Source organism: Prionailurus viverrinus, chromosome A3 (genome assembly GCF_022837055.1).
Source record: "Prionailurus viverrinus isolate Anna chromosome A3, UM_Priviv_1.0, whole genome shotgun sequence".
Classification (NCBI taxonomy): Eukaryota; Metazoa; Chordata; class Mammalia; order Carnivora; family Felidae; genus Prionailurus; species Prionailurus viverrinus.
The window spans coordinates 29,924,402-29,937,435 of NC_062563.1; the positions used below are offsets into that span (position 1 = coordinate 29,924,402).

General features: G+C 44.9%; 2 protein-coding genes across 5 annotated transcripts in view; both read right to left on the reverse strand.

Moving 5' to 3' along the window:
* UBOX5 (U-box domain containing 5) overlaps window positions 1-12,137 on the reverse strand; it is a 38,814-nt gene extending 26,677 nt beyond the window's left edge. For 2 of the 3 annotated variants that reach the window (XM_047852826.1, XM_047852823.1), the window contains exon 1: window positions 12,018-12,137. The gene's annotated coding sequence lies outside the window, so the exon portion shown is untranslated. Of the gene's footprint in view, window positions 1-9,781; window positions 9,890-12,017 lie in introns of those variants that run through there. The other variant, XM_047852824.1, reaches the window with a different exon arrangement.
* Window positions 2,054-12,136, reverse strand: FASTKD5 (FAST kinase domains 5). 2 transcript variants are annotated; one of them, XM_047852812.1, is made up of 3 exons: window positions 12,018-12,047; window positions 9,782-9,889; window positions 2,054-4,782 (listed from the first exon to the last, which is right to left on the reverse strand). In XM_047852812.1, exon 3 carries the CDS (start codon window positions 4,740-4,742, stop codon window positions 2,298-2,300), a length of 2,445 nt encoding a protein of 814 aa, XP_047708768.1. In that variant the 5' UTR covers window positions 4,743-4,782; window positions 9,782-9,889; window positions 12,018-12,047; the 3' UTR covers window positions 2,054-2,297. The 2 variants fall into 2 exon arrangements, with proteins under 2 accessions (XP_047708768.1, XP_047708767.1); XM_047852811.1 differs by lacking the exon at window positions 9,782-9,889 and having other exon boundaries at window positions 12,018-12,136.
* Window positions 12,138-13,034: the final 897 nt, after the last annotated feature.

Here is a 13,034-nt window from a genome sequence, read left to right on the forward strand (position 1 = left end):
GCCTTTTTCCTTTGCTGATTTCAATCTGTAGCCTTTCATTGTAATTAAACTGTAACTGTAAATGTAACAGCTTTCCTGAGTTCTGTGAATCCTTCTAGTGAGGGTGGTTTGGGGACCCTTGACAAACTTCTATGCTACCATTTTTCCTCAAGTCTAATTATATCTTCTTTTGTTGTCTTTACCACTGGGTCCCCTTTACTTGGCCCTCTCTACCAGAATACCAGAATGCTGGTATTCTATTCTTGGTTATCTTCTCTCCCCTGCTCCCCAACCCACAATAACCTCCCTCCCGCCTGTCCCAGGCAACTTCACTCACTTGTGGTTCTGACAGCCACCTGTCCTCATCCCCATTCGAGACCCCAGCCTGGAGATTTCTGCCTGGAGGCTCATCTTAGCATGACCAGCACAGATTAACCCTCTAACCAAACACCTTTCCTGCTTTGGTTCCAATTTTAGTTGAGGACTCCGGATCAATGTAGGCACCAAAATCTTCATCCCCTAATCCACCCAATTAGCAAGTCTTGCCTTTTTCCCCTTCCAAACATCTCTGAAACTCAGACTTGCCATTCCATAGTTCTGGCCCTCATTATCTCTCACCTGAGCTGTTGCACACATTTGTGAAATATTCTGATGTATCTCATGCACCCCCACCCCCAATCTAGTTCTATTATTTTAACCTAACCGTTCTACAACATGAATCTGCCCAATTATGCTGACTTAAAACTCCTTTTAAAAAAATCCAGTCCCTACAGACTTAGGCTCTTTAGCAATGCCGTTAGTTGTGACCCAGATCTGCTCTACCTCTCTAGCCTCACCCTCTGCCTTCTTTCCACCCCAACTCTCCAGCAAAGCCCAGCCACTCTAAATTCCCATGCCATACTCACTAAACATTATCATCTCTGTGCCAGGACCCATTCAAGGTGCTGGAGACAAATTAACTAGTTAACTAGACAAAGTTAACTCAAAAGGCCACCTTCCAACAGGGAAAGTAATAAGTAAACAGATAAAGAATTGTTTCTGATGCTGAGTGCGGTGAGGAAAATGAAACTGAAGATGACAGAGCACAAACACAAGCCACTGGGAGTAGTGTTTTAGCACAGGCAGGGAAGCGGGCTTTGAGAGGAGGCCTAAATAATGGGGGCAGGGATCCTTTTTAAAATTCTCACAGATCCCAAATGCTCACAAAGGTTACTTGTATTAAGTTGCATACAAATATATAGAGTCTATGTATACAATCTCTTTATGCTTGCAACTCTAATGCAAGCAAACCTGAAGCCCACCTCATGGGAGGCAATGCATTTCCTTCTTGTCTGAGTTACTTGTCATGAACAACGTTCTACCCGGTCATCAGATTTGGGAATCAATGGCCCAACAGGCAGTCATTTAATTCTACTCTTCTAAGTCCAATTTTAGAGAGACAATATCCCAGAGGAAGGGTGGGGAGAGGGAGAACTTATTCAAGAGAAGTAGAAATGCAGAAGAAGGGGGGCTAAGAGAATGACATTAATTAAGCTAAGATAATGACATTAATCCTTGCTGTTTAAAACAGGAAGAACCAGCAACTAAGGACAACCAACCAAATCTACAGGAGAATGAGACTTTAATTTTAAAGGGTGTGAAGAGAACACGGCTGGTTGGGGGGGGGGGGGGGATCTTGAAATGTAAATTAAGCTGTAAAAGATCCTTATTTTTTTAAATGTTTATTTATTTACTTTTTACTTTTGAGAGAGAACACAAGCAGGGGAGGGGCAGAGAGAGGAGACACAGAATCTGAAACAGGCTCCAGGCTCTGAGCTGTCAGCGCAGAGCCCGACATGGAGCTTTAAACTCATGAACTGTGAGATCATGACCTGAGTCGAAGTCGAATGCTTAACCGACTGAGCTACCCAGGCACACCAAAAGATTCTTATTTTAAAATAAAGTATATGAAAACCATTTTTTAAAAATTAGCTTTGATAATGTCTGACTACCCTTTTATCTTACAAATTCAAAATAATCATGAGATAAGGCCAGTAAACAGAGGAAGAAAAATAAGACAGGACTTACTTGAAAATAGGGAATTTACGATGTTTATTAGTTACCTGCACAAATTAGCAACAACTTGTACAATGGGGCCAGGTTACAATTAATTCATGTAACACACAAACTTCACTCTGCCATTGACAAGAGCACAACTAAGTCTCTTCAACAGATGATTTTATTACCAAACCTACATGCTGGCTTTTGTAACTGTTTCCCAACACCTTGCATAGTATACCTCGATAGCCTTTATGAGTAACAATGTCCCTGAAAGCCCTTCAGAGAGCAGAGGTGAACACTTTCTCATGGAGGAACATCAGCTTTTCTAAGCGAGTTCGTTTCAACAGTGGGAGCCATTCCCAGTGGGATACCTCTACTACACGGTACCCAAGCCGATTCAGCTGCCGCCTCTTCATATTGTGCAGTCCGAGCAGATCCCTGGAACCATAGCAGTATTGGTTTTTATTTGTCAACTGAATAGCCAGCTTCACTTGTGGGGCCTGCGTGCAAGCTGGGGGACAAGGGCCAGCCATCTCCATAGCCCCCAATCCGTCTGCCACATTGCAAAGGGAGGTCCCCAAAGGTATAGGTGCGTTCTCTAATTCCCTTTCCCGCTGTTCAGTCTCTGATGCAATCTCTCCCTGGAAACATTCTCTTGATTTCCCTTTTAGTAGCTGATTCATCAAATCATCTGTAATGCTGACTCCCACATGCTTAAGCCTTAATTTGGCTTCATTGTTAATTGGTATGGCTTCTTTGTTAAAGGGTAATGGCTTCATGTTAACATCAAGCTGGACCTCTAAGTCAGAAGATCGGGTATGAGGCAAAATCATATGGTGTTTGATGTACTGGGGCCCACCCAACATGTTCTCTAGTAAAAAGAGAGCTTCCAGGAATTCAGGCTTTGAGCACATATCCTTCCTTGCTAAATTCCACAGCATTTCCGACCCCTCTTGCTGAAGGTGAGCACTAAGACGATTGCCTCTGTAATCTAGACACTCGATGCCAACGGTACCATCAAGAGTATATAGCTCCTTAGTGAGTTCAAACTTACTTCTCTCCTGAGCTAACTTGACGAACCCTGGACTCAAAGCAAAATTGATGAGCTCTAATGGAAAGTACTCAGAGAATGCCAGGCCCAGCAGGCAGGTGAGCAGGTGTTCTGGATATCGACTGAACTCAGGCATCTTTCTGTGAATCTCATTTATCAGGCTAGAATAAAACTCTTCTGTATTGGGTGGCTTATAATTCAGAGTTCCAAATGACCACAGAATCTTGGCAACATCTTTACTTCGGCAATATGCCACCCTTGGAGGCAAAGAAGCAGCCACAGCATTCATTATCCCTTCATCCAGGATGCGTAAGGCTGAGCAAGCAAGAGTCAGGTGCATGACACCCTGAACTCCTAGAAAAGGAATTCGCTGAGGAGCAATCTGGCCAAATTGCTTCATGAAATTTCCGTGATCCACGTGAGTGAAACGGAACATCTTAAGAATATTCACTAAGGCATAACTGCTCAGATGCTGCATGTCAGCACAAGCCAAGTCTCCAATTCTCCGCATGACGTATTCAGAGAGATTACTACTTGATTTAAAGAACCCCAAACAGATTGTACCAACCTCCTCTAAGTTGATCAAATCTATGTACTTGAGAATCAATGATTCCAGTTTTTGCATTAGGTCTTGGGGTGCCTGACGACTTTCACCTATAATATAAATTAAGTGAATCAGCTGGGACAAGGATAGGTCTTTCCAGTGCAGATTAAGATAACTAAAAAAGATTTTTAAAAACCGAGGTACTCTGAGACCCAAGTTTCGCCAGAGATCAGCCACCAAGAGAAGTTGATCCAGACTCATCTCCCACACCTTACTGCAAAATCTGATTTCATACACACCTAGCACTGAATGGGAGTGAGGGATTCCCAAACTGACAAAGGCCTTCAAAATACTGATCAACTCCGGGACATCAAAGAACTGTATGTTTTTCACACTCAGCTGGCAGAGCAAAGCAAAGCTGGTGCTGGACAGCAAAACAGGATGCTGCTCTGCAGGCAAAGAGCTCAGCTTACAGAAATAATCAGCAATGACTTGAGGCTGGAGATTATCTTGATGAACTGTGACTTTGTGCAAAATTAATTCACCTTCCGAAACAGACAGGGGCTGGCAAGTCTCAGATCTGTTATAGCTGTGAAGCTGGTACTCTGGTCTTAGCTGTAGGAAACCTCGGGGGTCTTCAAAGGAATCAAAAATTTCTATATCCTCTTCAACTCCCGCAGCCCTGTGTGAGCCCGGCTTCAACGTGCTGGCCTTAGAGGCAGAAGTCCTGCTGAATTCCAAACCTGGGAAGGCACTGCTGGTCGTCAGGATCCTCTGAGAGGAGGAAATGCTATGAATGTTCTCAACTTTTTTGGCAGGATGGCAGAAGCCGCTGTGTTCTGGAGGCTCCTGTCCCCTCGGCTGTGTGTAGCTTCCCACATTCCAATATGTCACACTTCGGGCTGTGCTGTAGGCAAAAGGACTGCAAAACGCTCGATATCCTAAAGGTTTTAACAACTTGAGAGTGGCTGTTGTTCTGGTGTCAGTACTGATCGTTTTGGCAGTCAGAACACAGTCCTTACAAGTCTGTCCAGGCAATTTCTTGTTTACATGGTGCTTGATTAGAGCTGGACAGGGAGGCGTTCCACAGAAACTACCTGGAAATCTTCGGCATATCGCAAGAGCCATGGGTCACAAATGACTGGGCCAGAATTGGTGGTGCCAGATACTGAAAAAAGGGTAGATGAAGAATAAGTGGCTTCCACCTATCACAATACCAAAATTTACACATTATATGAAATGGATTAAACTACATTGCTGTCCACTCAAGTAAGTTCAATGCTAGTGAATGCCCAAATGACAAGACAGCATACATCAAGGCTACAAACTGCTTCTCCTTGATATCAATGCATAAAGGACCCACTTGGGAGAATAAGAAAGTTGGTTAAAGCTGCTGCGCTAACACCAAAAGTAAAAAGCGGGACCTGATGTAAAGTTTAATTCATTATACCCACAATAACCCTCCTTGTTCCTAAGCATGAAACTTTTGACTACAGAATTGTTTTCTAATGCTCATTTCCCACACCTTACTCAATTGTTTTCTAATGCTGCTCCTGCACCTGCCAGAAGATGCCTATTCTCCTGTCCAGGCGACTTATCACAGACTTTGAACCACTATCGCAGAGAGGCACGCATTTAGGACATATACTCAAAAACTCATTTTGGTGGCAGAAGGCAGCAGCCTGAAGCTCTGCTGTCAATTCATGGGTGGGAAGCAAAAAGCATCTCAAAGCTGGGCTCACGGTTCAGGAAACACCAACTCACACGCCTGCCCCGCTGACGTGGAAGGGGAGCAGCACAGCTTTCCTCTGGAGGCAGCTGATTAGCAATGCTGCCAGGGAGTCAGGTGCTGAAATCTTGCCTCTAGCAGTGCAGGTCCCACTTTCCCCCATGGTAGAAACCAGGAGAGCCTATGAAACAGACTCTGCTATACTCTTGCTTTCTCTAAAGGCTTTTAGCTTTCCTCCCACTTGACAAATGCCAACGCCTGACAAGCAAAACCCAGTGAGCCCTGAGCTGCCAAGATGTGGACTTGACAGGGTTGTTGCTGCACAGAATCCCCTGCGGGTTCTGAGGGCGCAAGGGTGACTTTCTGAAATACCTGCCCAACTCCCCTGTCAACCTCTTCTTCCTTCCAGAGCCCATAGCATGAGAACCAGGTGACCACAGGGCAGGCCAGTGGCTCTGTGAGCTACACAGGCTTCTGTGGATGGTAGGAATGTATGCTCTACTTTCTTTGTGAACCAGAGGAGAATTCTTTTACATGAAATCTTTATACGTTTACATCTTTACTATGACCTTGTGGACCATTCCGTCTACCAAGTTTCAATCTATGGGTCCAGGTGTTACAGACCAGGTGTCAGCAAACTATGGTCCAGGAGCCCAAATCTACCCCTCTGTTTTTTGTTTTTTGTTTTTTTAAGAGAGGGAGAGGGGGAGAGGGAGAGAGAGAGAGACAGAGAATCTCAAGGAGGTGCTACGCTCCGAGCAGAGCCTGATACAGGGCTCAATCCCACAACCCTGGGATCATGACCTGAGCCAAAATCAAGAGTCGGATGCTCAACCAACTGTTCAAATCTGTAGACCTTCATCACACCTTGGGAACTAGTTCGGAAGAAATAACTGGGGGGGGGGGGGGGGGGGGGGATGGAACAAAACTTTTTTTTTTTTTTTTTTTAACAAAATAACTGTGCTACTCTAAAGCAAAAAATCGGGGTGCCTGGCTGGCTGAGTCGGCAGAGTGTGCAATTTGAATCTTGGGGTTGTAAGTTCAAGCCCCACATTACATGTAGATTACTTAAAAATAAAATGTTTAAGAAAAAAAAAGCAAAAAACTGAAAACAATATAAGTGTCCATCCAGAAGGAGGGGGCTGGCTTACAGGATAAGTGTGGCAAGCATCAGCATGAGAAAATGCACATACAAATACTCAGTGGAACAAACAGAACGCAAATGAGTGCCATCACCTAAAATACACTTATATGAAAGGAAAGGAACTATATAACTTCTTTGTGGGGAGACTTTCCATTATATCTTTGATAAATTAACTTTTCCTTCTTTATTGGCATTGAAACTGTTAATACAGAAGAGTATATGAATTTAACAAATACCTTTATAAGTAATATAATTTTTTTTTATTTCATTTTTATTTGAGAGAGTGAGTGTGCACACGCCCTAGAAGGGGGAGGGGGGGAGGTGCAGAGGGAGAGAGAGAGAATTCCAAGCAGAATTCCAGATTCAGCACAGAGCCTGTTACGGGGCTCCATCCCACAACCCTGGGATCATGACCTGAGCTGAAATCAAGAGTCAACCGACTGAGCCTCCCAGGCATCCTGATAAATAATATAATATTATTTTTTATTAAAAAAAAGTTTTTTTAATGTTTATTTTTGAGAGCGAGAGAGAGAGACAGACAGGGAGACAGAGCATGAGCAGGGGAGGGACAGACAGAGGGGGAGACACAGAATCCAAAGCAGGCTCTAGGCTTCGAGCTGTCAGCACAGAGCCTGATAAGGGGTTTGAACCCACAAACTGTGAGATCATGACCAGAGCTGAAGTTGGATGCTTCCCCGACTGAGTGACCCAGGCATCCCAAACAATATAATTTTAAAACACATTAGGGACACCTTGGTAGTTCGGTAGGGTAAGCATCTGACTCTCGATTTTGTTTGTTTGGTTTTTTTAAATTTTTTTTTTTTTTGTTTATTCTTGAGACAGAGTGAACAGGGGAGGGGCAGAGAGAGAGGGAGACACAGAATCTGAAACAGACTCCAGGCTCTGAGCTGTCAGCACAGAGCCCGACGCGGGGCTCAAACCCACGAACTGTGAGATCATGACCTGAGCCGAAGTCGGACGCTTAACCGACTGAGCCACCCAGGCGCCCCTTGACTCTTGAGTTTGGCTCAGGTCATGATGTCATGGTTCATGAGTTCAAGCCCCACATGCAGCTCTGCACTGACAGCATGGAGCCTGCTTGGGATTCTCTGTCTCCCTGTCTCTCTGCCTCCCCCTGCAAACACCCACTCTCTCTCAAAAATAAATAAACTTTTTTTTTTTTTACATTTATTTATTTTTGAAAAACAGTGAGACAAAGCGTGAGTGGGGGAGGGGCAGAGAGAGAAGGAGACACAGAATCCGAAGCAGTCCAGGCTATTAGCACAGAGCCTGATGCGGGGCTCAAACCCACGAACTGTGAGATCATGACCTGAGCCGAAGTCGGACGCCCAACTGACTGAGCCACCCAGGCGCCCCTAAATAAACTTTTAAAAATAAATAAATAAATAAAAGTACATTAAATAATTTAAATTACCTCAATTAATACTACCTAAGCGTATTTAATGAATAAAATTACTGTGCATGCTCCTCAAATGAAAAAAGAACCATTTCCTTGAACATTAATGTTTCTGTTTCGGTGATAGAGAGTCTGCATTTTGAATTAATGTGGTTCTTTTTGAAATGCTAAAATACAGGTTAAGTCCCAAGATGGAAAAAACAACAGCCACAATTATCTTAGGGCCTCCTCTGTGCGAGCCTTCTATGAGGTTTTTTATCTGCATATAGTTCCAATCCTTACAACCTCTCTGTAATGTAGGTTTTATGGTCTCCATGTTGTAGATGAGGAAAAGGAGACTTCACAAGGTTAAGGAACCTGCTGACGGTTACACAGCTAAGGGATGGAGTGGGGTTTGACATCAAAGATCGTCTGATTCCAAACCCACACTGCTGGTGTACTCTAGCCAAGAAGAGTCAAATTCCAGACAAAGAAGTGGGGAGGACCCTGACCAATCTACAGGGTTTCCAGATGCCAGGGAGCTGGTGGGTTTGAACTGGGTGAAATCAAAAGCCCCTCTCACCTCTAATACAGGCGTTACCTTGAGATAGTGCTATTCAGTTCCAGAGTACTGAAATAAAGTGAGTGTCACAATAAAGTGAGTCAAAGGAATTTTCTGGTTTTCCAGTGCACAGAAAAGTTATGTTTACACCATACTGCAGTCTGTCAAGTGTGCAATAGCATTATATCTAAAAAACACACCTATCTTAATTATAAAATACTTTATTGCTAAAAATTGCTAAGCATCATCTGAGCTTTCAGCAAGACATAATCACTGATCACAGATCACCATAAAAAAAAAAAAAAAGGAGAAAGGGAATATTTAGTGTTATAAGTCCATCAAACTATGTGACTGTGTAAATCATGTACAACTTTGACAAAAATTAAATCTGCAAAATGCATGTACTAACAGGAAATTAAGGTATTCTTCAAGAAGACAATCAGTATTCAAAGAAAGCAACGTTAAGTTTCAAGGAAAACGTTGAAAAGTTTTTCTAGCCCAAGTAATTCCTACTGTCTATAGAACTACTGTTTTCTTTTTAAGCGTTTGTTTATTTTTGAGAGAGAGCAAGCGAGCGGGGAGGGTCAGAAAGAGAGAGAATTCCAAGTAGGCTCCATACGGTCAGCGCACAACCTGATGCAGGGCTCGAACCCACGAACCGTGAGATCATGACCTGAGCTGAAATCAAGAGTCCGAAGCTTAACTGACTGAGCCACCCAGGCGCCCCTCGAATTTCTTTATGAATGCCCAGTAACAGAAATGATGACAAAATAAAGGATCGTAGAGGCATGAAGAGCCAACTGCAAATGGCAAACAGTAGCTACTTACTTTTTCACCTTGCAAGTTTTAGTGTAACTGTATAGACACCATATCTACAAACATATGCCTGAAATATAATCACTTTGGAAGTCTGGTCTTGAGTGCTGTCGGAAAGAAAGGGAAAGAAACACACGAAGATACAGAACCAATAAAGCAAAACAGTGAGGAGAAAAGGCACTGCGAAGGAGAGGCTGTCTGGATGTGTTGCCTACATAGAGAAAGCACAGCCGAGAGAGTTAGCTCCTCCTTACTTAAGGACTCCCAGAGAATCCCGAAAAAAGCTGGAAAGGGAATGGTATGAGACAGATGCCCAATCAATAATGCCTGACATGTTCTCTAGAGGTTCGAAGACATGTGACATCGGCACAAAGCTCCCTTCCTAGTTTAAGTGCCACATGTACATCCTCTTCCCCATCTCTCTTTAGGGGTCCTAACAAACCAGAATGGAGCCTCAGAGACCCCTGGCACTGTCCAACCACCCTAAATGATGTAATTTCACAGGAGTGAGGAATCTTACCTTTCCACCTTCCAGGTACAGGTCTGAGCAAGGCCGAATAGCTTCATTTTAAACTACAGTCCAGAAGTTAGAGGAAGGGAGCCAGACGGTGGAAGACAGCCATGCTAACTGTAGATTAAGTATATAACACTCTCAGCATATTTAATTCACCAGTTACTAGATCTCCTCTCTGAATTCTGATTTCCATCCTTTTGCTAGAAAGGTTTAACCCTCCTATGTCCTGTTAAAATTGCCACAAATAAATGAATACTTCAAACTCTAATCTTGTCTTAGCAAATAATTTGTTGAGCAACCCTGAGAATTAAAAAAAAAACCAGAAAACTAACTTCCTCTAGGTGTTAAGAGTCTACCAAGTTTAATGCTCCTGGTGAGGGCTTAGTGACTGACATAAGGACCCTTAGCTGTTAATGCAAACGCTAACGGGGCTAGACTCTTCTGTGCTTCAGTTTCCACACTGGAGCAGAGCCTACAAGACAGGGATCTACTACTACTGCCACGACAAAGGTCAAACACCAGTGCTAAGGTGTTTAGGTCAACGTAAGTATCACCCAGAGTTAAGCCAAACCAAAATCAATTCAACAGCCCAACCCCTTCACTTCATTCTAGTTTCCACTCTTATCAGAGAAAACAGCACACCACAATTATCTGTGAAACTTTTTTTTTTTTAGTTTATATAGCCCTTCCTCCCCTTCTAAGACTCTGCTATTCCTCTATCAGAATGGCAAGAAGGCCCCACAGATGATTGTTAGAGCTGCTGCTCTTAAAGGATTCCACACACTCTGTCTTTAGAAAATCTCTGGGTATGTGGGGCACCTGGGTGGTGGTTCAGTTGGTAAAATGTTTGACTCCTGGTGTCAGCTCAGGTCATGATCTCACAGTGGTGAGATCGAGCCCCATGTGTTGGACTCTGCATTGGGCATGGAGCCTGCTTGAGATTCTCTCTCTCTCCCTCAGCTAGAAAGAAAAGAAAAGAAAAGAAAAGAAAAGAAAAGAAAAGAAAAGAAAAGAAAAGAAAAGAAGGAAAGAAAGAAAGAAAAAGAAAGAAAGAAAGAAAGAAAGAAAGAAAGAAAGAAAGAAGAAAAGAAAATCTCTGGGAATAGCAACAGAGAGCAGGCACTCAGGTCCTCTCAGCCCATGTGAATGGAACTGCTAAAGGATTGCTAAAGCAATAGATGGGGAAGAAAACCATACCGTCAAATAAACTAGACCTGCACAACTCCCAAAGGCCTCACCTTCTCTGTCGCATTATGCAACACTGAGTCTCCATATTTCATTTTGGTCTCCCAGGCAGTAGTGAAATCAAGCCAGAGCTTGCCTGAGGCCATTCAGAGCAGTGAGTTGTACAATCTAGTTCTGGAAAAGCGGCTTTCTTACTACTCACCAAGTGTGAGCCAAGTGCGGAAAATAGGAATTCACATTCCAGCTGCAACAAATGACTAGAGCACAGAACACCAGACACGTTGGTGCTAAAGAACTTGGCTGCCAGCTCCATAGGAAGAAGCACTCACTGTCCAAGGGTTTACAGTGAGTAGGCAATGAAGCATGACCTGAGGAAGTGGAAGAGTTTAACTGGTTTAAAGAGGGCCCAAAGCTCCCTGAGTCAGGACAGAAGAGCTGTGTCATGATTTGTACGGAAAGAGAAAGGGCAATTATTTTTCTTACCTCTGGAGAGAAAAGGGAGGAAGACATCAATAACGACCTTAGGTATGTGCAACTAGAAACCGTCTGTTACAAACGGGGACAGGATATACACTGTATTGATATTTACTGAAGGCTCAAGTTGACCCGGGTACTAAGCAAAATACCGTAGGGGCCTGCGGACCAGCGGCATCAGCCTCACCTGGAAGCTGGTCAGGAATGCGTCATCTCGAACCTTACCCCAGACCTACAGACCCCATCTCCAGATCCCTGAGTGGGTCGCGTGCACGTGTTAAGTGTGGTAACGAAGTGCCACAAAACACCTCACTGGATTCCCACAACAGCCCTGTGAGGCAGGCAGTGATCATCTCCGTCTCACAGAGGCAAAGTCAAGATTCAGACGAACCGATTGTCCAAGGTCACAGAACTCTGGGGTGGCGGGGTCGCCGACATTCTGCCTAAACGGGCCTGCGAGAGGAGTCCGCAGCCCGGGCCCGGAAGCGCCCGGCCCTGCGCCGCCCAGGACGGGAGAGGCGGCCAAGGCCCAGGTGGACAGGGAGCGGCCGCCGAGTCCTCATCCGCGGCCGCCGCCACTCACCTGAGCCTGGTGAACACGGGCGCCGCAACACCAGACCCCGGATCCCGCGAGCTTCCGCGCCACCGCCACTCCACCAGCAACACCCGGACCTCACAGCTCCACTTCCGGCCAACTGCCCGCTACTTCCGCCTGCTGCGCCGGTGACGGGTGCGGCCGAGGCTCAAAAGGCTCTGTCAGCGTTTTCCAAGGACGTTTTCCACTGTAGGACGGTGCCGAGAGGCCGGGGGAGTCTAGGACCCGCAGAGGCGAAACAGCGCCGTGGATGGACCTCTCTGGAAGTCGCTAAATAGCGTAGATACAGGTTCGAATCCCAGACCGCCACTCAGGGTTAAAAAAAAAATTTTTTTTTTTTAACATTTATTTATTATTGAGAGACAGAGAGAGACAGAGCATGAGCAGGGGAGGGGCCGAGAGACGGGGAGACACAGAATCCGAAGCAGGCTCCAGGCTCTGAGCTGTCAGCACAGAGCACAAATCGAGAGGTCATGACCTGAGCCGAAGTGGGATGCTTAACTATCGGAGCTACCCGGGCGCCCCGCCACCCAGGGTTTTATATATAGCCTTAGAGAAATCACATTAACTCACTAAGCCTAGTTTCTCATCTGTATGGTGAGGGTAATCATCAATAATAGAGGCATCTGTGAAGTGCTCTCAGGAGAAGAGTTAGTGATGAAGAGCCGAGCCTGTTAGGAGAAATGGATATGAGGAGCCAGAGCTGGAGGAGGCCAGTGCTATATAGTAGATGAAGCCAGGGTCATCCTTCACCTCCCTAAGTAGAGGGGTTCACACCTGAGCTGCTATCAGCACCTAAGCAAGGAAGAGACCCTCCAAGAGGGCCTGACCCAACACTGCCGTTCTGGGGAAAACTTGAGCACTGCTGGTTGGGTTTGTCATACCTTGTCAGTGCCCTGGTTGCTGGTCTACCTATCCTAAGTGCTGTGAAGGAGACTTGAGAACTGACTTTCCCTCCAAGGTACCATCTTGTCTGGGAGACAAAAACCAATGCAGCGAGGACAC

What these genes read in the sequence shown, in the direction of transcription:
- FASTKD5 (XM_047852811.1), bottom strand. Translation starts at nt 4,742, where the DNA reads ATGGCTCTTGCGATATGCCGAAGATTTCCAGGTAGTTTCTGTGGAACG.